The sequence below is a fragment of the Urocampus carinirostris genome, chromosome 4 (assembly GCF_059441175.1).
Source record: "Urocampus carinirostris isolate Australia breed hairy pipefish chromosome 4, RoL_Ucar_1.0, whole genome shotgun sequence".
Classification (NCBI taxonomy): domain Eukaryota; kingdom Metazoa; phylum Chordata; class Actinopteri; order Syngnathiformes; family Syngnathidae; genus Urocampus; species Urocampus carinirostris.
In genome coordinates this window covers 33,186,120-33,208,661 of record NC_142352.1, presented here as the reverse complement: position 1 = coordinate 33,208,661, position 22,542 = coordinate 33,186,120, and the positions used below count along the sequence as shown (strand labels likewise).

The 22,542-nt window shown below is 39.1% G+C and overlaps 1 protein-coding gene across 1 annotated transcript in view; it reads right to left on the bottom strand.

The window, feature by feature from the left end:
- cdkl5 (cyclin dependent kinase like 5) overlaps positions 1-22,542 on the bottom strand; it is a 74,227-nt gene that overhangs the window by 47,868 nt on the left and 3,817 nt on the right. Inside the window, exons 2-3 of the mRNA XM_088334247.1 lie at positions 17,723-18,043; positions 14,199-14,233 (exon numbers count right to left, since the gene is read on the bottom strand). Of these exons, the coding sequence (XP_088190373.1) occupies positions 14,199-14,233; positions 17,723-17,759 (72 nt within the window). The 5' untranslated portion in view covers positions 17,760-18,043. The remainder of the gene's footprint in view (positions 1-14,198; positions 14,234-17,722; positions 18,044-22,542) is intronic.

Sequence of the window (22,542 nt, the reverse complement as noted above, 5' to 3'; positions counted from 1 at the left end):
AAATAAATGCTTGCATCTGGTTTGAAAAAAAAGGGTCAAAAGGAGTTTAACTGATCTTGAGTAATTGCAAGAAAGAGACAGGTTTAAAGTGGTATGTTTGTTGAATTTGGGACAGGGGCTCTGGCATTATTCTCTTTTCATAATTTTTATCAAATCATCAAAAATAAATGTGCTGAAGACTAAGCTTTTGTCTGGGGCGCGGGTTTAGCAATTTAGTAAATTTGTCTCATAATATATGGTGTGGCTCTTTCCCAAAATAAAATTAATATTTTTTCCTTTTGTGGCTCTTTGAGTCAAAAAGGTTCCCGACCCCTGCTATAAGGTTAACCTCGCTACTAAATTGGCCGCATTATTGTGTAAGACACATGGTTCCAAACCTAAAACTTGGTATTAATTTTTTATTTTAACCTTAATAACGAGCCATATATGCCTGTTTTCATGAGTACATCTGGCTCAGAAACTAAATGGAATATGCACAATTATGTAAAGCATTGCTGCATGCAAGCCGAATGTAGCACGTGCTTAGGCGGGATAACAGTAAATACATAGAAGGTTCGATCCAGTCTCAACTACAGTTTACAGTGAAGGTGTCACCGACAGACCACGTTTTAATTGTATATCGCTAAACAAACGTTTATATGGAAGCTCATTAAACAATTTATGTTCACTGTTGAGACACTTTTTAACAAGAACCAACAGGAAAAAACTGTAAACACCCCAATGATTTGGCAAAACAATCAGAGCAATTTTATTGCAGAATTACACACACAGCGTGCACACTGCTTCTTCCTCTGACCCAGTGCTATCTGTACCAAAGGTTAATATGTTGGTATCCTAGTTTGCTGTATTTTGTGACATTTCTTTCAAAATAACTATGCCCGTACTTTGTTTTGAAACCATTATTTAGGGCAAAAAAAAAGATGGTCAAAATGTGCCTCAACGCTTAACTATCTGCAATTTTAACAAAAAGGGACCAAAGAGAACATCAGCAAACACATGGGTCTCACTTGGTTATGTTTTCTCTCCCTGTGCTTCTCTATTGGGGTTTCTTGTGCAGGGGTCGGACAAAAGAGGTGCCTCAGTGTTGGTGCACAGAGGGGGGCTGGTAGCGAGATCTCCCACACAAACCCACTGTTTGGCTCAAGATGCTTCAGAGAAAAAAACAACAACCCACATCATTTTCTCGTGTTGTCTGAGGAGAGAAATGTATTCCAAAAACATGTTCTTGTAGCTGAAGTTGACAGCGAGCTGACGCGAACGACACAGAGGGACTTCCCCGTTTTTAGCGCTCATGCATGATGTAGCAGGTTGCGCTGAAGCTCTGTGACAGGATCTTCTGAGCTTCTGAGGATCGTTTTAATCTTGTGTGGCATCTCTGACCTTTTCTCATCACCTTTTGCAGCTATTCTGGCGTCTGTATGTATATACATAAGCCTTTAGACTTCTATTTGGCAAGAGAGCCCAGCTTAACAGTAGGCTACAGCTTAAAACTTGATTTTAATATTGTGCACATTCACAGACAATACAAATTTTTGTGTCATTCATTCTTCAATAGTTCTTAGTTTGGTGTCACATGTACATTTACTTTCAAGTTATGCATAGCTGCTGAAGTGTTTTATTGTTTTATGTTTGCCAGTGAGCCCTTGTCTGCTAAATTTGCGTTACTTTTAAGGAACCCTGTGTAATGATTTCTTACTACATTGTGTAGTGCAAAAGAAAAATTAGTGATACAAAGCACTAGGAAGAGTATAAACACGGACACTCTAGGTCACCAAACAACGCCAGATTTGTTCTCATTTTTTGCCCAGCCTTTCACAAAAGTTTTTGTTCAATCGGGGTACCCGGAGCAGCAAGATAGTGGAGAATTTTGTCAGCTCCCTCTAGGTGAGCCTAATGTTATATACAGATTTCTCTACCTATATATACCGTATTTTCCGCACTATAAGGCGCACCGGGTTATAGGGCGCACCCCCAAAAAATAGTTTTTGGTCCTATATTTGACATACGTAAGACGCACCGGATTATAAGGCGCTACAATGGGAACGTCGACAAAACAGTCAGATAGTTCAGTCAAACTTTTTACCCCCTTAACATTCCCAAAGCTTGCAAAGACGCAAATACGTGTCGAGAACACGTGCGGATGCGGTGTCCGTACGATGTCACTCAAATGCATCGTTCCATCATTCGGAAGGTTAAAGTCTTGGGATTTAAGAAATGCCAACCATTCCTTAGTTTCTGTTTTTGCTCGCAACTTTACTGTGCATATGACAATAAACACTTGGAATTGAGTTTAATTTAAAAATAGACACTCCATTCCATCCATTATCTGCACCGCTTATTACAGAAACATCGAGTTCAGTCTGAAACAAGATACAGGGAAAATATATAGCCGAAGTACCTCACCGAAGTCGTTGTGTTCAATAATAATGTGCAGCCATGGTCCTCTTATATCCGTGAGTTTAGTAAATCCAGGAGAAAAAAATATTTACAAATACAGAATAGTAAAAAAATGCTTTCTGTATGCCGTCAACCATGTGCTATACGCATTCATCTTTTTCGGCCAATTGCAGGCTTTGTTTTGCCGCTTCAGCCAATGCCAGCCTGTAAATAATAAAAAGGATCCGCCCCTTGACCTCCGAATAACTTTAGCCAATAGTGATCGATTCAACTGATGATTGACACATCTTTTTCGGCCGATTGCAGGCTTTGTTTTACAGCTTACGCCTATGCCAGACTGTAAATGATAAAAAGGATCCGCCCCTTGACCTCCGAATAACTTTAGCCAATAGTGATCGATTCAAATGATGATTGACACATTGGTTAGCCAATGAAACGCCGGTAAATAAATCCCAGCATACACCGCGGACTACTTGGCGTTCAGGGGAAAATCTAGTCGGCGGCTGCAAGTTAGTTGGAAGACTTTGCGATTTAATATTGATCCATAAATAAGGCGCACTGTATTATAAGGCGCATGGTCAGCTTTTGAAAAAAATTAAGACTTTTAGGTGCGCCTTATAGTGCGGAAAATACGGTATATATATATATATATATATATATATATATATATATATATATATATATATATATATATATATATATAGAGAGAGAGAGAGAGAGAGAGAGAGAGAGAGAGAGAGAGAGAGAGAGAGAGAGAGAGAGAGAGAGAGTATGATGTATATGTATGAAAAAGTTCAACAGAAGCAGTGGATACAGGGATTTTTTTAATGAACGTTTTCGTTGTGATACTCCCGTTACCGCCCCGAGCAAATCATAGTTTGTGAAACTAGTGACGTTTCCCTAGGCCTGCTATCATGCACTAACTTGTCAATGCTGAATCTGATTGGCTAAACCAAGAGCTTTATTGACACTGATGTTGTGCTACATGGCTTGCAGAATTGTTTGTGAAGGCCTCTGGGAGGCCCCGGGGGCGACCCAGGACACGCTGGATAGGCTATGTCTCTAGGCTGGCCTGGGAACGCCTCGGGATCCCGTCAGATGAGCTGGAGGAGGTGGCTGGGGATAGGGACGGCTGGGATTCCCTTTTACCTGACCCCGGATAAGCGCAAGATAATGGATGGATGGACGGATGGCCTCTGGGTAGATTTCTGGCAACAAATATTGGCTGAAATGTGATTAGTTAAATGCTTAAATATGAAAGCACACATCTAGGAACAGCGCAACCAGGGGGGAAGCAATGTAAGTACGCTGTCAGACAATATAAAATTATTTAATTTAAGTATTGGTAAACAAAATATAATTGACATCACATGATTCTGATATTTTTCAGGCCAGTAAGAAAGGCCTTGCAGGCTCTGATGGCCCACCACTGTATATAAATAAATGCAAAAATGACTGTTTGGGGGCCTCATCTAGTTTTTAAGCAGTTATTTAATTGACAGGGTTCCATGTAATTAATTTACAGGTCATTCCAGCACAGAGAAATTTGGCTCTAGGAAACATCAGCAAACTAGAGCTTGTGCTATTGTCACCCCAAATTGATAATAACACGTAAGCCTCCGTATACACCCCCACATACGCTACGGCACTTGCACAATGTGGCAGAACATTGCGCAAACGCTGGCATGCATTTACTTGGCTAATTAAATGCCCCCTCCACGTCGCACAAAAGTGCGGAAAAATACATTTTTAGATGTACACATTTGTAATGCATTATGTTAAGTGCCATCACAATCCCCTGCTTGGGTCACAGCCCAAAAGCTCCTGCATCTCTTCCCATTTTCTTATGATTGACTCAAAGCCATTGCGGTTCAGCTCTCGGCTGTTAATAGTGTGACCCATTTGCCATCAGCAAGGTCTACATATTCAATTAGGCACATTCTCCACTTCAGTGAGCGCACTCAGCCGCACCCTCATGATGCCTCTTTTCTTCATTCCCCCTCCCGTTTTCCCCTGCTTCCAGTTGAGAGAAGTAAAAATAACTGCAGCAAGTGTACTATTAATCCGGTCAGGGCCTGGCTTCAAATGAGAACATAAATTACATTGACTTCATGTCAGTAGGAATCATCCAGCAGGTCCTTGTTTAGGAAATTCAACAATTGACTGCTTAGGTCTCCGCTCAATGGTTTTCAACGAGATTTCATGAGAGAAGAGAGAAACAGGGTTCGCCAAGCACAAGCTTAAAATACTCAAATAGGAAAATAACCAAAGTTCCTTATCAAAATAAAGTATCATTGTTAGTATTTTAGCCTTTAATGTCATCTGAGAATGATGACAAAATGTGTAGAATAAATATTACATTTCAACTAGGGGTGTAACTATGAGGGCGAGAAGGAAGATCAGTTGGTACGAGTTTACAGGTGGGATGTGACGGTTAACTGCTGCACTCTCACTGGTATCAGCTTGTAAAAACACGGAATATTGTGTCCTGAGTCCTGCCACGTGCAAAAGTTTGCTGATGACACTGCTAACGTGGGATGTATCAGAAGTGGGCAGGGGGAGGAGTACAGGAAATTGATTCAGGACTTTGTCCAATGGAGCGATACTAACCACCTGCACCTGAACACCACCAAGACCAGGGAAATGGTGGTGGACTTCAGGAGAACTAGAACTCACCCAGTTCCTGTAACTATCAAAGGAGAATGAGTAGAATTTTTCCAGACCTACAAATAGGTTGGTGTGCAGCTGTACAATAAACTGGACTGGACTGCCAACACAGAAGCTCAATGCAGGAAAGGTCAAAGCCGACTTTACTTCCTCAGAAGGCTGGCGTCCTTTAACATCTGCAAAAAGCTCCGACAAATGTCCTATGAGACTGTTGTGGCAAGCGCCCTCTTCTATGTGGCAGTGTGTTGGGGAGGCAGCGCCAAGAAGAAGGATGCATCTCGTATTAATTAACTGGTCAGGAAAGCGAGCTCTGTTGTGGGCACACAGTTGGACAGCCCGACAACAGTAGCTGAGAGACGGGCACTGAAAAAGCTGCGGTCAATTATGGACAATTCAACACATCTACTACACACCATCATCTCCAAACGGAACAGCAGCTTCAGCGACAGACTGCTGTCACAGTCTTGTTCCACGGACAGACTGAGGAGATCATTTCTTCCTCATGCCATGAGGCTCTTTAACTCCACCCGGGGGAGTAAAAGCCCACATTAAACCACACCCCCACATTGCATATTACCGTATTTTTATTACAGTGTGTATTTCATGTAGCACTATCTAAATACTCTATATCAACATGTTACATTGGGTATTTATATATTATATTCCTTTTACTTTATTATTGTTTTATTTTTCAACACAGGGATACTGCTGAAAGTGTGAATTTCCCTACGGGGATGAATAAAGTATCTATCTATCTATCTATCTATCTATCTATCTATCTATCTATCTATCTATCTATCTATCTATCTATCTATCTATCTATCTATCTATCTATCTATCTATCTATCTATCTATCTATCTATCTATCTATCTATCTATCTATCTATCTATCTATCTATCTATCTATCTATCTATCTATCTATCTATCTATCTATCTATCTATCTATCTATCTATCTATCTATCTATCGTATGGTTTTGCCACTTAAATGCAGTAAAGTTATATATTGTGAGGTGAAGTGGTGGCTCCAAGGCTTGAACTCTGCCTGGAGAATTTAGCTGCAATGCAAAACTTTGGCACATCTCTCATCCACTTGTTTCCACTTTCTTCGCTATCCCTATGTGTTGGAAGTGCTGTACGGGTGCAAGCTCAGCCCTTTTTGAAAGGGCAGCATCACAAGCCAGGAAGGTGGCTGTTTTAAACAAACTGGCAGATGTGTGTGCCATGCTCTGTTTTTGTATTATTTTTGTTCCACAAAAAGGGGCACGTTATGCACGTTCTATTTTGTTGTTGTTCTCAATTCTCAAAACAAAAATTACATCTAAAATTGAATTTCTTCACTGCACTCCTTTATTTTTATATACAATTTTCGTAGTTATGGTATCTGTTATCCACTGGGAAAACAAGTGGCACTCAACTACTCGCACATATATTGTATACAGTACACACACACACACACACATATATATATATATATATATATATATATATATATATATATATATACACACACACAGTTGTTGGGATCTGGTACGCCACCTTACCCCACAGGGCGCCAACCGGGTTTGGAACTGGGCACAGGTGTGTCCATTTACCAAACACCTGTCCCTAATTATCTTGACCCTTTATAATGACATTTTGGACAGCACACATCCTCGGGTAATTTCATGTGCACTGTCATTGCTATCATGGTAATTGTTTCTGTGTTTTTTCTTAGGACATTCTGCTAGTAGTTTAGTGCCACTTGTTTAGTCGTAACTTTATTTTTGCATCTCCATTTCCAGTTTGGTCTCGATCATGTCAGGTTTGGTTTTCTTTGGACACGAATTTGTTTTGTGACCACTAGTTTGTTTGTTACTTTGTTCCTGGTTTTGTAATTAAATATCATCTTTATGTTGACCACCCCTGCCTAAGTACATGCTCTCCTCCATCTGGGTCCACCGAAAAAAAGTGTAATAGTGGAGAAAATTTTAGTATTTTGGTATCTGGTGTCACTCGAGAGTTGAGTGTTAGTGACTCAAAAAAGTCGTATTAAACATCCACAATCCTAGGCCTACATTCAAACAGTTTTTGGATGCTCTCTCAACCTATTTTGAAACCTTAACATTGCTGCTTTGATAACCCACTCATAAAACTGAAATTGACACTGAAGTTTTAAACCCTGACTACAAATTGGGTTATCTCTTTAAAAACAATAAAAATAATCATCCAAGGTTTTAAAACGATCTTGTGTCCAAACAATCAAGAATTTGATAAGTTTGATTAGTTTTCGGTTCAATGAGTAACTGTTGTTCATCTGATGTTTTTCGGCGTTCTTTTACCTATATGTGACTACTTAACATCATAACGGGCGAGTCCACAGATCAGGACACCAGTAAATATATGTAAACACATTTAACTGCCAAATTAAATTGTATTTCATCCATTCTCAAATGGGGCCAAGACTAGAGTAAGTGCTCGTGTTCTAGAACACTTTGTAAATATTTCAAGTCCCTTTCATAATGTATAAAGCAAGGTTCTGGAACGTTGGGATTTTAAAACAAAGAACAGTGACATTATTCATTTAAAGCTCATCTGTGATACAAATTTCTCTAAAGACAAGCAATTTGTTTACCCTCAAAGTGAAAACCCGTACTGAATTAATATTTACAAGTATAAATAATACAAATAAATTCACTGTTTCTCAAGTGGAATGCCGCCAGACCTTGTTCGGTATGCTGCAGGATATTATCAACTCCACCTTATTTTTGTCAAACGAAATGAAATGTAAAGCAAATCATACCCCAAAAGTACAGCGTTCTGGAGTCTTCGCATTATTCCAGGCATTAGCAGAGTAAAGGAAATATTTTTCTATATAAGGTAGGTCACATATGTCAAAGTAAAGGACTGCGGGCCGCATATCCACCCTGGGAAGGTTTTCTACGGCCCCTTATAGGATTTTGATTCATCATTGTATCATACACCAGGAATTGTGTGTTATTGTTTTTACTGTACGATATTTCTCCTTACACTTCATTCTATTATAGTTTAGAGAATGATTGAACATATCTATTGTTTTTCCGGGCAGTTATTTTAGCCTACTTTTACTAAAATATTAAATATAGAGTACTAGTCTTGTCTGAATATTGGCTCAGGAGGTAAAGCACTCGTCTTGGGATCAAAAGGTCGCAGGTTCGATTCCCAGCTCATACGTGTTATATGTCGGCGTGTCCTTGGGCAAGACACTGAATCCAAATGCCCCCGATAGCAGGTAGTTGCATTGCATGGCTGACGTTGCTATCGGTTAGTTAGTGTATGTATATATTCACATTGTAAAGCGCTTTGGGAGCTTTTCATTGACTTAAATAGCACTATATGAATGCATACCATTTACATTTAGTTCATGTTATGTGGCTTTTTATATCAAAGACATTCGCCTTTTGTACCTCTTCAAAATTCAAGATGACTGATAAAGCCATAACAAAGTATTGCTTTATCTGATCATAATAGAATATATTTATTTGGTTTTCAATTGGTTCAATTAGGTTCACTAGACTATATGGGTCAGTTTACTTTGCTAAATGGTTTTATTTGGCGCTTCCATCCAGTTGACTTTGACATTCATGCCTGCGAGAGGCAATGATGAGAGGTTTAGCAGACTAGTCTCGCTAAACCGGTGGCTGGCAAGTTTTTGCAATCAGAAGGGATTTAGGTTTGTGGATAACTGGCCTGCTTTCTGGGGCCGACCTGACCTGCTGAGACGGCCTTCACCCTAACTGGGAAGGTGCTCTCACTCTTTTTAAAAATATAGATTACTGTTTAAGCCTTCCATGACAGGGTACACTAGTGCAGGCCAGGTCACAGGTGATTAGTGAACCTGTTACCACGGGTGTGGAGTCTGTAATGCTAGAGCTAACTAGCGCTATGCTAGATTCATGCAATTCACATAGTTTTTGTAGTTTAGAGCGTTCTACTGACTGCACCATACACCCTGATTTATACTCTTCTATAGCATCTTCTTCTGTGCTTCTTACCTCTGTTTCTCCCTTGTTAGGTGAGGAGGGAGAAGAAATAACATTATTTTCTACCAATAGTTATCCTGCTACTCCACCTGTCAACAATATTCCTGTGGTATGGAATTCGGGCCGCATCTGCCGTCATGCAAGGCACAAGACCCGGGACCGGCAGTCTAATCCTGTGGTGGTTACCACTAAGGTTGCCATTAAGGTTCAAAACTCGCGAAAGGTTTCAGCTCAGTCCACAGTGCTGAAGCTTGGCATTCTTAATATTAGATCACTAGCCTCCAAAGCTTTACTTGTCAATGACCTTATTAATGAACACAATCTTAACCTTATTGGCCTTTGTGAGACCTGGTTAAAACCAAATGAGTTTGTAGTGTTAAATGAGGCTTCTCCCCCTAACTTTGTGAGTTCGCACTTGGCACGACCATGCAAAAAAGGTGGAGGTGTTGCTCTTATATCGGAAGATAGGTTGAAATTTACTTCTAATATCCCTACTAGTTTTAAAACGTTTGAAGCACTTGTTATGAGGTCCTTAATGTCCTCACCAATTTATTTAGTTGTTGTGTATCGCCCGCCTGGACCATACTCAAATTTTTTGGAAGAATTTTCGGAACTGTTAACAGACTTAGTAACTTATGCGGACAATGTTGTAATTATTGGTGATTTTAATGTTCACATAAACTCCCCATCAAATTCACTTGCAATTGCATTTAAGTCACTGATTGATACATTTGGTTTCAATCAAATAGTTGATGTGCCCACTCATAAAGATGGGAACACTCTAGATCTTGTCCTGACCCGTGGCGTAGTAGCCTTAAATGTTACAGTGTTACCGTATCCTAATGCCATCTCTGATCACTATTTTGTTAAATGTGAGGTGCTGTTTAATGTTTACTGTGATAAGGAAAATTTAGGCTTTAGCAGTCGCAATATCCGCCCTAAAACGGTGTTAGCCTTAAAAGAATTATTACCTACGGTAACTGCAGCCTTCCCTTCGTACACTGGGTCTGTTTACTCACTTACAAACAACTTCAATACTGCTTTGGTAAATGTTCTTGATTCTGTGGCACCCCTAAAGTATAAATTCCGACCCAAGAAGAATACACCTTGGTTTACTGAAGAAACTAGGTTACTCAAACAAAGTTGCAGAAAAATTGAACGAAAATGGCGCACTACTAAGCTGGAGGTTGTTCGACTGGCCTGGTGTGACAGTTTGCTGAAATAAAAAGTAGCTCTTGCCTCAGCTAAAGCTTCGTATTTCTCTAAGATTATTGTTGAACATAAGAATAATCCGAAATTTTTGTTTGACACAGTGGCGAAACTTACCAGACAACAACTTAACCCAAATGGTCGCACTTATTCTGCTAATGACATTATGGAATTTTTTAATAAAAAGATTCAACTAATCAGGAATGAAATTTCAAAAGAACGCTCTGTTTCCTCCTCCTATATCAAAGATGTGGAGGTGCTAGGTATGGACTGTGTCAGCGGTTGTTCAGAAACATTCTCCAGTTTCAATGATTTGTCCCTTGATAATCTAACACAGATGGTCAGTAGGGCCAAACAAACTACGTGCCTGCTTGATCCGTTTCCAGCTTCACTGGTGAAGGATCTGTTTGGGATCTTAGGACCATCAGTTTTAAATATTATTAATATATCGCTATCCTCGGGTATTGTTCCTGTAGCCTTCAAGTCTGCCGTCATTAAACCCACGCTTAAGCGACCTAACCTTGACCCAGGAAGCCTAGGTAATTATAGGCCAGTGTCAAATCTGCCATTTTTTGCGAAAGTACTTGAAAAGGTCGTTGCACAGCAGCTAAATGACTTCATGTCAGAAAATAACCTTTTTGAAACTGTCCAGTCAGCATTTAGGGCAAATCATTCTACTGAGACAGCCCTTGCTAAAGTAACCAATGATCTCCTTTTAACAATAGATTCTGGTGCCTCATCAATGTTACTGCTGCTGGATCTCAGCGCTGCTTTTGATACGGTCGACCACAACATATTATTGGTTCGTCTAGAACGCATTGGTATCTCAGGAACTGTACTCTCGTGGTTTAGGTCCTACCTGTCAGACAGGATGCAATGTGTTAACTATGGCAATCTGACCTCTAAACAATCTAATGTCCCTTGTGGTGTTCCTCAAGGCTCTGTACTTGGCCCCCTTCTTTTTAGTATTTATATGATCCCGCTTGGTGACATTATCCGCAAGTATAATATTAGTTTCCATTGCTATGCAGATGACACTCAACTGTATGTGCCACTGGAAAAAACTGGACATTTAAGTTTTAGAAATCTGGAGGCTTGCCTTACTGAGATTCAAAGATGGATGTCAAATAATTTTTTACGCCTTAATCCAGAAAAAACTGAAATGTTGATTATTGGTCCAGCTCACTGTCGTCAGTTGTTTTCAAACACTACCCTGAACCTAGACAAATGTAATATCACCCATAGTGACTCGGTCAAAAATCTAGGTGTTATATTTGATCCTAATCTGTCGTTTCAGTTACACGTGAAAAATATTACTAGAATAGCTTTCTACCACCTCCGTAATATTGCGAAGATTCGTTCGATGCTGTCCCAATCAGATGCAGAGATTTTAATTCATGCGTTTATTACTTCTCGGCTTGATTACTGTAATGTATTGCTTTCTGGTCTCCCGATGTCTAGCATTAAAAGTTTGCAGCTGGTTCAGAATGCGGCAGCTAGACTTTTGACTAAGACCAAAAAGTTTGAGCATATTACTCCTGTATTGGCCAACTTGCACTGGCTCCCAGTCCACTTAAGATGTGACTTTAAGGTTCTCTTATTAACATATAAATGTTTGCATGGGCTTGCACCCTCTTATCTCTCCGATTTGATTTCCCCCTATGTTCCTGCACGGAGTCTGCGCCCGGAAAATGCCGGTCTACTTGTGACTCCGAGAGCCAAGAAGTCTGCGGGCTCGAGAGCGTTCTCCATCCGGGCCCCGGTGTTATGGAACGCCCTGCCTCTGGAGATAAGATCTGCAACCTCAACGGAAGTTTTTAAATCGAGGCTTAAGACACACTTCTATTCCAAAGCATATGATTGATGCCCACCTCATATTCTGTTTTGTCCTGTCTTTTTCCGACGCCTGCCTGGCTGATACGAAGGAGAAGGATGATTTGGGATGGGTCAGCGGACCGGCGTCTGACCTGCAGCATGTCAACCCCTGCATTTACCGGCTGGCAGAGACGGGAGGCAGCGTCGTGGCCGTCACAGACTTTCTGGACTGGTTTGCAGGCTGGGGGCGTCGTTGATGTCATGCACTTTCCGGACATTTTCAACATCTTACCTTATGTTTACTATTATGTGTACAGTAATGCTAATTGTAATTCACCCTGGTCAATCCTGGAAGGGGGATTACCACATGTGAGGTCCTTTCTCAAGGTTTCTCTTTTCTCCTCACACTGAGGTTTTTGAGTTTTCCTTGCCCGCATGCTGGTTTAAGATCAGGTAATTGTGTAATTTTGTAACTGTAATCCTGTGCAGTCCTTTGAGACATTTTTGTGATTAAGGGCTATATAAATAAATTTGACTTGACTTGACTTGACTTAGAGCTAAAGATTTCTATTTTCATACCTTTGTAATAAGGAGGTAGTTTAGTGTGGTGAAATAACTGGTGAATAATTTTGTTTGGAAATTACTTATAAAGCCGAAAATTATGTGATTTCCAATTTAAATTATTTTTAGTTTAGCTGAAAAATAGATTTGAATGTTTTCAATTTTTCCAAGGAAAAATATGATACTTAAATATTTTTTGTAGCTATGTTCCAGATGTTTGACATCTAACTTCTTGAAAATGAGTTTTTTTCTTAAATAAGCTTTGCCTGATAAACACTAATTGCATCACTATAGTGCAAGAATGGCTGAAAAAAAAACAAATTCAGTTAGGGATCCAACAGGCCCTTTTCACAAGGTTTTAAATTGGCATAACAAATTCAGAAAGGTACCCTGCGGCTGACTAGCAACCAGTTCCTCAATAAACTGATCAATACTGAAATTCATTGAGTCACAATTTGATTTAGAAATACGTTCACAAGTGGAATTCATGAGGGTGTTGAATTTTCTGTCCAGTCATATTGCAGTCCCTTCTCAGGGTTTCTTCATTTTCCTCATGTTGAGGTTTTTGAGTTTTTCCTTGCCCTCGTGCAGGTTTTAGATCAGGGGATGGTGTCATAATAGTCTGTGGTATGCAATAATCTGTGGTCTGTGCAGCCCTTTGAGACTCCTTGTAATTAAGGGCTATACAAATAAACATGATTTGATTTGAGACATTTAATTCTTACCAAGTCAATCTAACCATACAAGTTCCCTTATAACCAGCAACGCAACAGCCACAAACAATTCAGATTTAATATTTGACCTTACAAGGACAAAACATTAGCTCTAGCATGTAAATACATTTTTGTCCTTTGGTTTGTAAAAGAAAGCCAAGATCAGCCAACAAAATATGTCTGGAACAAACTGCACATACAAAAGCAAGCAACAATCATCATTTCCTATGAGTGTGATAGATTTTATTTAATTTCTTAACATTTTCTTCACATTATATAATAAATATTGATTCTGAAGTGCTACAGATGATATAGCACAGTTGAATGATTATAATATGGGTCAATTAGAGCGATCAGGAATTTGTTTGCCGTCAATTATTCCGTTGGCTCTCTGTCCACTAGGGTATCTTCTGGCTAACAGCCTCTCATCTCATTATCTTCCTTTGTGTTTCAATTAGAATATAATTTCTGCAAGAGTGCCTAGCAATTTGTGTGAGAGCAATTCACATGACTTCACAGCTCGACAACATTGCAGACGCTTTGACAAACATACAGCTGAGGAAACCGCAAAGCAGAGGGAGACACACAGTTGTTCAAGTACATAAAGGCACCACTGGGAGTCCAATTTATGTCAAATACATGAATGTCACTCATTTGGAAAACTCGTTCAAAGAGCAGCTGGAAGTCAATCAAATGATACATGAATCCGAAAACATCCAATATCACATCATTTTCCCCAACTGTTGTCGTTTAACCACAACAAGGAAGCCTCAAATACAAACTGCGACATTTGATATAACACTGACTGATGGAGATGACAAGACAGCAATTCTTACCTTATGTCTGCACTTGAGCACCACTCCATAGGCGCCTTGTTGGGGAAACAGATAAATAAGGATCAATCAAGCATGACTTTAGAATGTCCTATGAGTAATGTCATGGTTAAACATGCAGAAATAAACTATATATATATATATATATATATATATATATATATATATATATATATATATATATATATATATGTATGTATATATACATACACTGTGCTGTGTTACACTGTGCTGCTTATAATCACCATAGGTGTCATGCAATACAGATGTTTTGTTGTAAAGTATCAGATATATATATATGTATGTATGTATGTATGTATGTATGTATGTATGTATGTATATATACATACACTGTGCTGTGTGTGTGAATTTCCCTACGGGGATGAATAAAGTATCTATCTATCTATCTATCTATCGATCTATCTATCTGTGTTACACTGTGCTGCTTATAATCACCATAGCTGTCATGCAATACAGATCTTTTGTCGTAAAGTATCAGACATATATATATATATATATATATATATATATATATATATATATATATATATATATATATATATATATATATATATATATATATATATATATATATATATACATATATATATATATATATATTTGTGTGTGTGTGTGAGGCATAGTGAATAAGTTTATTAAAACGTAAGGGTTTTATGGTGTGCAATATTTTGCATATATCTGTGCTACATAGCATATCATATAACCATTTTTATACAGTGTCAAGGTTAATATTTACTATATTTACATAAACTACCATTCAAAAGTTAGGGGTCACTCAGACAATTTTGTGATTTCCATGAAAAGTCACACTTTTCTTCATCAAACGATTTGCAAAATATATAGATTGCATAGTCAAGACATTGAAAGGATGAGAGATTTTTATCTGAAGAAATAATGTAATGCTTCAAACTTTGCTTTACAGCAACGCAGATCTTTGGCATTCAAGCCGTTAATCGGTAGAGGTTATCTGGTGTAATTTCACCTCACCCTGAACTTCCAGAAACACCTCCCATTCGTTGGAATGGCTTGATGGGCACTTCTTGCATACGGTCTAGAGCCCAGAGGGTTGAGATCTGGTGACAGCGCTGGCCACTCCATTCCAAACAGAATACCAGCTGCCTGCTTCTTACCTAAACAGTTCTTGCTTATTTGATGTGATTTTGGTCATCGTCCGGTTGTAGGATAAAAATTGATCCAACCAAGCGTTGTCCACAGGGCATGGCATGTTTTTTCAAAATGGAGTGATAGCCTTCCTTATTTATAGTCACTTTGGCCTTGTACAAATCCCCTACTTTTCCAGCACCAAAGCAATCCCGGACCATACTATTACCTCCACCGTGCTTGACAGATGGCGTTAAGCACTGATCCAGAATCTTTTCAGTTGTTCTGCATCTCACAAATTTTCTTCTGTGTGATCCCAACACCTCAATATTCGATTCATCCGTCCATAACCATTTTTTCAATCTTCACCGTGTGGATTATTTCGCCTAAACGAATCTCTTTCTTTTGTTGGCCAGTCTCTGACGCGGCTTTTTCTTTGCTACTCTTCCTTGAAGGCCAGCACGTTGGAGTGGCCTTTTCTCTGTAAATGTTGACACTGGTGTTTTGTGGATACTATTTAACAAAGCTGCTAGTTGATGACATGTAAGGTGTCTATTTCTCTAAAATGAAAGGCTTGAAAGTGCAGTATTTATCCTTGGTTGTGCTATGGCGTTTTTTACTTCTCTTTCTACTCTGTTTGTGTTGTTCTCTTAATGGAGTAGTGAACAACCTTGTAGGGAATCTTCTGTCATGATTACTGATGCGGGGCACCTGAGTCTGCTCCGTTGGCGCTAACAGCCACGAACGCTGATTGATTGCTGACCTCTTTTTAAAACCCCCGTCTTCAGGTCAACGATTGTCAGTTCGTCTGTGAACCTCAGCCCCACGCTAGGCGAGCACTTTATGACTTGTGACTCAATCCTGTCCTGTTTCCCGTTTGATTCCCGGCGCCAACCTCTTTTCTGAACCCGTTTACGTTTCTGCTCCTCCGTCCCGTCCATCAACCTGGTTTTTCCCCGCTCTCGACACTGCCTTCGCTCGCCACGGAAGTGCCACTTCTGCGTCTGAGTTCCAAGCGATCTGCTACCTGTGGCCGACGATCACCTAAACGTGGGTGCAAGCCCTTTCCTCCTTCCAAATAAATCTGAGTAAAACAAACGCAAGTGGGTCCCGTCTCCATTCCTGGTCTTTGACATCTTCAGTTTCTTGGCAGAAATTTTCAAGGAGTAGTTTTCATTTATATAACAATAATAGACTGTCAAAATTGACATTAAATTGATCTTTTTCTAGCTATTCAGAAAGTTTAATCGCACCCACAAATGTGATGCTCCAGATACTCGACTATCTCAAACACAGGTCAGTGTTATAGCATCTCTACAAAGCTAAACTGCTTTAAACTGTGCTAACATAATAACACCAGGGTTTTCTAATTATCTATTCGGCTTCTAACACAATTAGCTCACACAATGTACAATTAGAACACTGGAGTGCTATTTGCTGGAAATGTGTCTCTTTAGACCTGTATCGATACTCCATTCAAAAAACAAATTTGCAGCTGAAATCACTACAACAGTAACAATGTATGCGGTGTATCTATTATTAGTTTAATGTTTTCTTCATTGAAAAATAAACTGTGCTTTTCCTTAAAAAAAAAATGAAACGAGAACATTTCAAAACGACCCCAGACTTTTCAACGATAATGCACACTGCATTATTATTATTATTATTGTAACAATATATTCACATATATTTTCCAGTCACTCGGAGCGGCTGGGTGATTAGAGCGCAGCCCCACGGTACAGAGGTCCAGGGTTCAATCCGACCTGCTGCAGCCTCCCCGTGTGGAGTTTGCATGTTCTCCTCGTGCCTGCATGGGTTTCCTTTTCGGTTTGCTCCAGCATTCCAAAAACATGCATTTCAGGTTAATTGGCTGGTCCAAATTGTCCCTAGGTGTGAATGAGCGGGTGTCTGTCTCTGTGTGCTCTGTGACTGTCTGCCAACCAGTTCAGGGTGTCTCCTGTCCACTGTTTAAAGACAGCTGGGATGGTTTCCAGCACCCCCGCTACCCCAGTGAGGATAAGCACCACAGAAAATGGATGGATGGATTGTACTGCAAGGAGTTTAAACCTTTAAACTTCTAATAATACAAATACAAACATCAATTGTATGTATGAAGGTTGTGGAAAATATTTAAGAACAAATAAAGGTGCTAATTTTTCAGGGTAATACTGTGAATATACCAAACAGACAAATAACCAGTGTTTGTTTTTATATTTATTGAAATTTTACAATTAAATGAATTTTATGTCCAATATTATGCATTTATTTTACAGTTTTGGGTCCTCACTAAAGATGAAAAAAATTATAAACCATGCAAAATGAGATGAAAATTGCCTTTTTTCAACTGACCACATCACATGCACATGTTCCCAACAAAGACTGCGCACCACAATCCAGAAACTCACCTTCACCCACAATCCCAAGGACTTCAAACTTATTCATTACATCACCCTCTGTCGGAGCTCTTCCAGCCGGCGAATTGAGAAGCTCTAACTTTCAGCGGTGACCCTCCCGCTGCAAGGTGTAGATGGAAACAATCGTCGAGTCCCAGAGAAATTTGGTCAGCTTCTTACCAAACCCCATCATCGAAGTGTCCTCTTGGTCTTCAGGTCCCTGTCTGTCTCAAGCAAATGCTTTGACGCTTTTAAATATCATTTTTATTTTATGACTGCTGTTTTCTTCAATGTATTTTTCTTTGTCTTTCTGAAACCTCCACCAAGCTGTGTCTGAAAGATAAAAACAAAGTACAACTTAATGCAATGATGGTGGCACCGTTTCAAAAGCAGAGTATACAAATTTATTTCTATTGACATCTCCCTACGATATGTACTCGCATCTAAGCTGTATTCGCAACGATAAAATAAAATACCGAAATCAGGGGGTCAGCTTAAATGCACAAGTTTGGTTGCGGGTCACGATTCACCAGTAGGGAATGGTAGGCAGTGCATGGAGGAGGGTTTGCCTTATAAAGGAACCACAAACCAATAGGAAATCAATGCGATAAAAGATTGCCAAATTTTGGTCTTTTTATTGTGAAATGTTATTTGTACTACTCCACAATAGAATAGTGGTGGTGGGCCAAATCAACCCAAAATTTGGGAGGGGAGAATTCCCCCAGATGGTAAAACTCTCTTCATCTGCTATGATGTTGTTCTTGCACTGAATGTGGCCAAATAGCTGACTAGTGAAGGAAATGCAAAAGATTAGTTAGAAAGCGCAAGTGACAGATACAAATTAAAATAATTTTTCTCATTCAGCTAGCCCAAACTCGATCTTGACATGAAACGGCCCTACGAATTCTCCCTATCCTCCCTATTTGTTACTCCGGCATTGGATATGAGATAAGTAGTTCCTAAGAATTGAAAGTGTACATTTCTGTGATTACCAGTACTAAAGGGACTTTCAGCTCTGGGGATATTTGGCGCTCCAAGATATTTTTGCACCAGAACTGTTGCATTTGCCGTGACATTTGTGGTTCTTGGTTGAACGATTGAGGTATCAAACTAATGCCTAAGTTTGCTTACTAGTTAAAGGGAATTCATACAGTTTCTTTAACGCTTTTTTTCGAACTACACTTAAATCTAGCAAATTTTCTGAATCAGTCACATGGTAAACCCGCTTCGCTGGGCTTCAACGTCACCGCACCAACACACACATCGACTCGCCGTTCACGAACCACTCATCGAAATCACTTGGCACACGCATCAGGGATTCGACCCAAAAATCACATCCCTGGACAAGTGTGTCCCATCTCCGCACACCTGTGTCTATTCAGCAAATCCCTTTATATATGTCTGTTTGGACTCTATCCTTTCTTGTGTCATTGTCAGTGTCATTTCATTTCCATCACCATGGCGCCAACTCTTTTAGTGTATTGTTTCTGGTTTCTTTATTACTGTACTCCTTTATTTTTTCCAGTTCCAGGTTTGGTTTTTGTTGTTTTTGGTTTCTTGTTTAGGCATTTTGTTAGTTGCTTTCCTAGTTTTGTGAATAAATACCATCCTGGATTTGAGCACCCGTTTCGGGTTGCTGCCTCCCCCACATGGGTCCACCATCACCAAAACGATAACAAAGTATTTCTCATAATCCTGATGTTTAATTCTGCGTCAACATGAGCATGCATTACTACATGGAAGAGTGTAAATATTAATGGTGAAAATAAATATAGAAATTTAGGGAAGCGTTGTATGATTATAAAACATTTCCCCTGCTCTGTACATGTCAAGTCAAGTCAAATTTATTTATATAGCCCTTAATCACAAAAATGTCTCAAAGGACAGCACAGAATTACAATCACACAATTACCTGATCTTAAACCAACATGCGGGCAAGGAACAACTCAAAACCTCAGCGTGAGGAAAAAGAGAAACTCCAAGAAGGGACCTCACAAGTGTTAATCCCCCTTTCATGATGACCAGGGTGAATTACATTTAGCATTACAGTACACAAACATAGTAAACACTAGGTAACATGTTGAAAATTTGTCCGGATAGTGCATGACAGCAACGACGCCCCCAGCCTGTAAACTAGTACAGAATAACAATTTCTTTAAACAAAATGCAACTACTTCTTTAACTGATTTTTCCATATGTCATTTTTTAGACATTTTTTTGAAGAGTTCAAAAATTCCTACTTTGTGTGATTCATTCAATGAATAATGTCACATTAATATACTCAAATGGTTAACTAGGACATGGAAATGTACAGAAATGCAGCTTTTCCTTGAGGACATCCATAAATCATGGGTGACTTGAGCCTGACTTCACACACTGACACTTTCCTGTCCTTTTTCATCTCATCAACCCCATGAACAGGAGTTGAAAAATAGAACATAAATGTGACTTATCTAACTCCATCCATCCATCCATTATCTCCAACGCTTATCCTCAGTAGGGTCGCGGGGGGTGCTGGAGCCCATCTAAGCTATCTTCGGGCAGTGGGCAGGGGACACCCTGAACCGGTTGCCAGCCAGTCGCAGGGCACACAGAGACAGACAACTCACTCGCTCATTCACGCCTAAGGACAATTTGGACCAATTTTTAACTTGACATGCATGTTTTTGGAATGTGGGCAGAAACCGGAGTGCCGCACAAGCGCTAACCACTGCCCCGCCGTGCTGCTCCATTCATCTAACTCCCAAGTCACAAATTTTAGTTGCAAGCCTTCAGTTTAGCAACTCATTATGCCAGGCACTGTCAGCAATGAGTGCTACAAGATGCCGTAAAATAGACAGCAAATGTATGCAATTTGTATCTGTTACTGCATTCTATAGCCCTTTTTCTATAGAAGTTTGTAATTACAATAACACTGATGCTAATTTTGTCAGCCTGTCAAAGTTTTTCATTTTAGTCATGTTTATTTGTAAAGCTCTTAATCACAAGGAGTCTCAAAGGGCTGCATAAACCTCAGATTATTACAAACTACATACTATTACTACACAATCCCCTGATCTAAAACCTACATGAAGGCAAGGAAAAATTCAAAAATTTCAACACGAGGAAAATGAAGAAACTTTGAGGCTTTTAACTCAGACAAGAAAGTTTGATCACATTACTCTCATTTCAGCTAACCAGCATTGGCTCCCTGTTATCTTAAGATGTGATTTTAAGCTTCTGTTGGTATCATACAAAATTATGCATGGACTCATATCTTTCAGACGTAATAATTTAAAGTTAACTCATTCATAATCAGTGTGACATATTGTCTAACACAGAACAATTAATAATCTTGCTCTGCTTAAAAATAATGTCATTATTTTAAATATCTGTTTTTAATATTTCTTTTTGGGGGCTTTTTTTCTGAAGTATTTGTATTGTTGAGCAGAAAACATTGAGAAAATCTATATTTCTTTTTTTTTTTTTAAGCTTATACACGGTTGGCACCAGATTTATATTTTACAGGCTGTTCCAAAAGTCTTGGGCACATTTTTGCATTGAATATCTCGAAAGCTACTGAAGCCCCAGTTTGTAAATAGAACTGTTTTGTGTAATGTGAACAAAAAACAGTGCCAGGAGCACAGCGTAGCAGCAAGATGTTAGACAAATATGGTGGTAGGGATTCCACTATGTAAAAAAATATACACATTTCTCTACCCTTTTTATGATATATCATGTATTTTTGCCTAGTATTCAAATCAATGTTTTACTTTTACTCAATGAAACTTTTCAACACTAGGAGGCGTTAAATATGACACACGGTTGCTTTAAGAATTTAATAACACATCTGGTAAATTTAGAAAACTTACAATCTCAGTTTTTACATTGAATGTTCAAAGATGTTTAATGTAGGCATTGTTGGTCCCACGACGCACATCAAGCTGATTGTCAAATTCTTGCCAAAGAGGTCCCAGCATTGCATTGTCAATGGTTGCTGTTATTCGTGCCTTCAGCTCATTCACCTCTCTCGGAAAAGGGGGGACATAGACCAATCCTTACCCAAATCCCAACTAAAATATATTGCATGGTGTGAGATCTGGAGATCTGGGTGACCAGGACATTGAGCTTGTGATCATTCTGCCCAGACCGTCCAATCCACCTGTGTGACAGTGTTGTGTTCAGAAACGGTCTAACCCTGAAGCTCCAATGGGGTGAGGTGGATGAGCTGAAATGAAAGAAGCTGTTAAAACCATTGACAATACAATGCTGGGATGCATTTGGCAAGAATTTGACTATCAGCTAACAGATGTGTGTCGTGTGACCAATAATATTCACATTTAACATATTTGAACATTCAGTGTAAAATTGACATTACAATCTTTCTTTCTGTGTTTTTATTAATTTATAGTTTTCGAGATATTCAATGTCAAAACGTGCCCAAGACTTTGGGAACATCATGTACATTGACTTGCATTCAAAATAAATGTTGCTGTTTTAATATGAAATATCAAATATCTGATTTTTAAATGATGGTATATTAATGTTAATTATTTTGATGGCTTGAGAAGAGTAGCAAAGGAATAGTCCATTGTAAGACTCAAAATGCTTTGAAGGCAGCTGGGAGGACTGCAACCATTTAACCGTGTAGATTCAGAAGGACAAAAAATGACCAGACATAGAAAAGGCATTGTTTACAAGGCTACCAAATTTTAAATTGTTTAAAATATTGTTTCATATTCAAGAAATGTGTCCATGAATTGGAAGACCCTGCCAAAATGGAGAAAGGATTTTAGTTTGCAAGTCAGTGAAATGGTAAATGGTAAATTGTCTGCATTTATATAGCGCTTCTC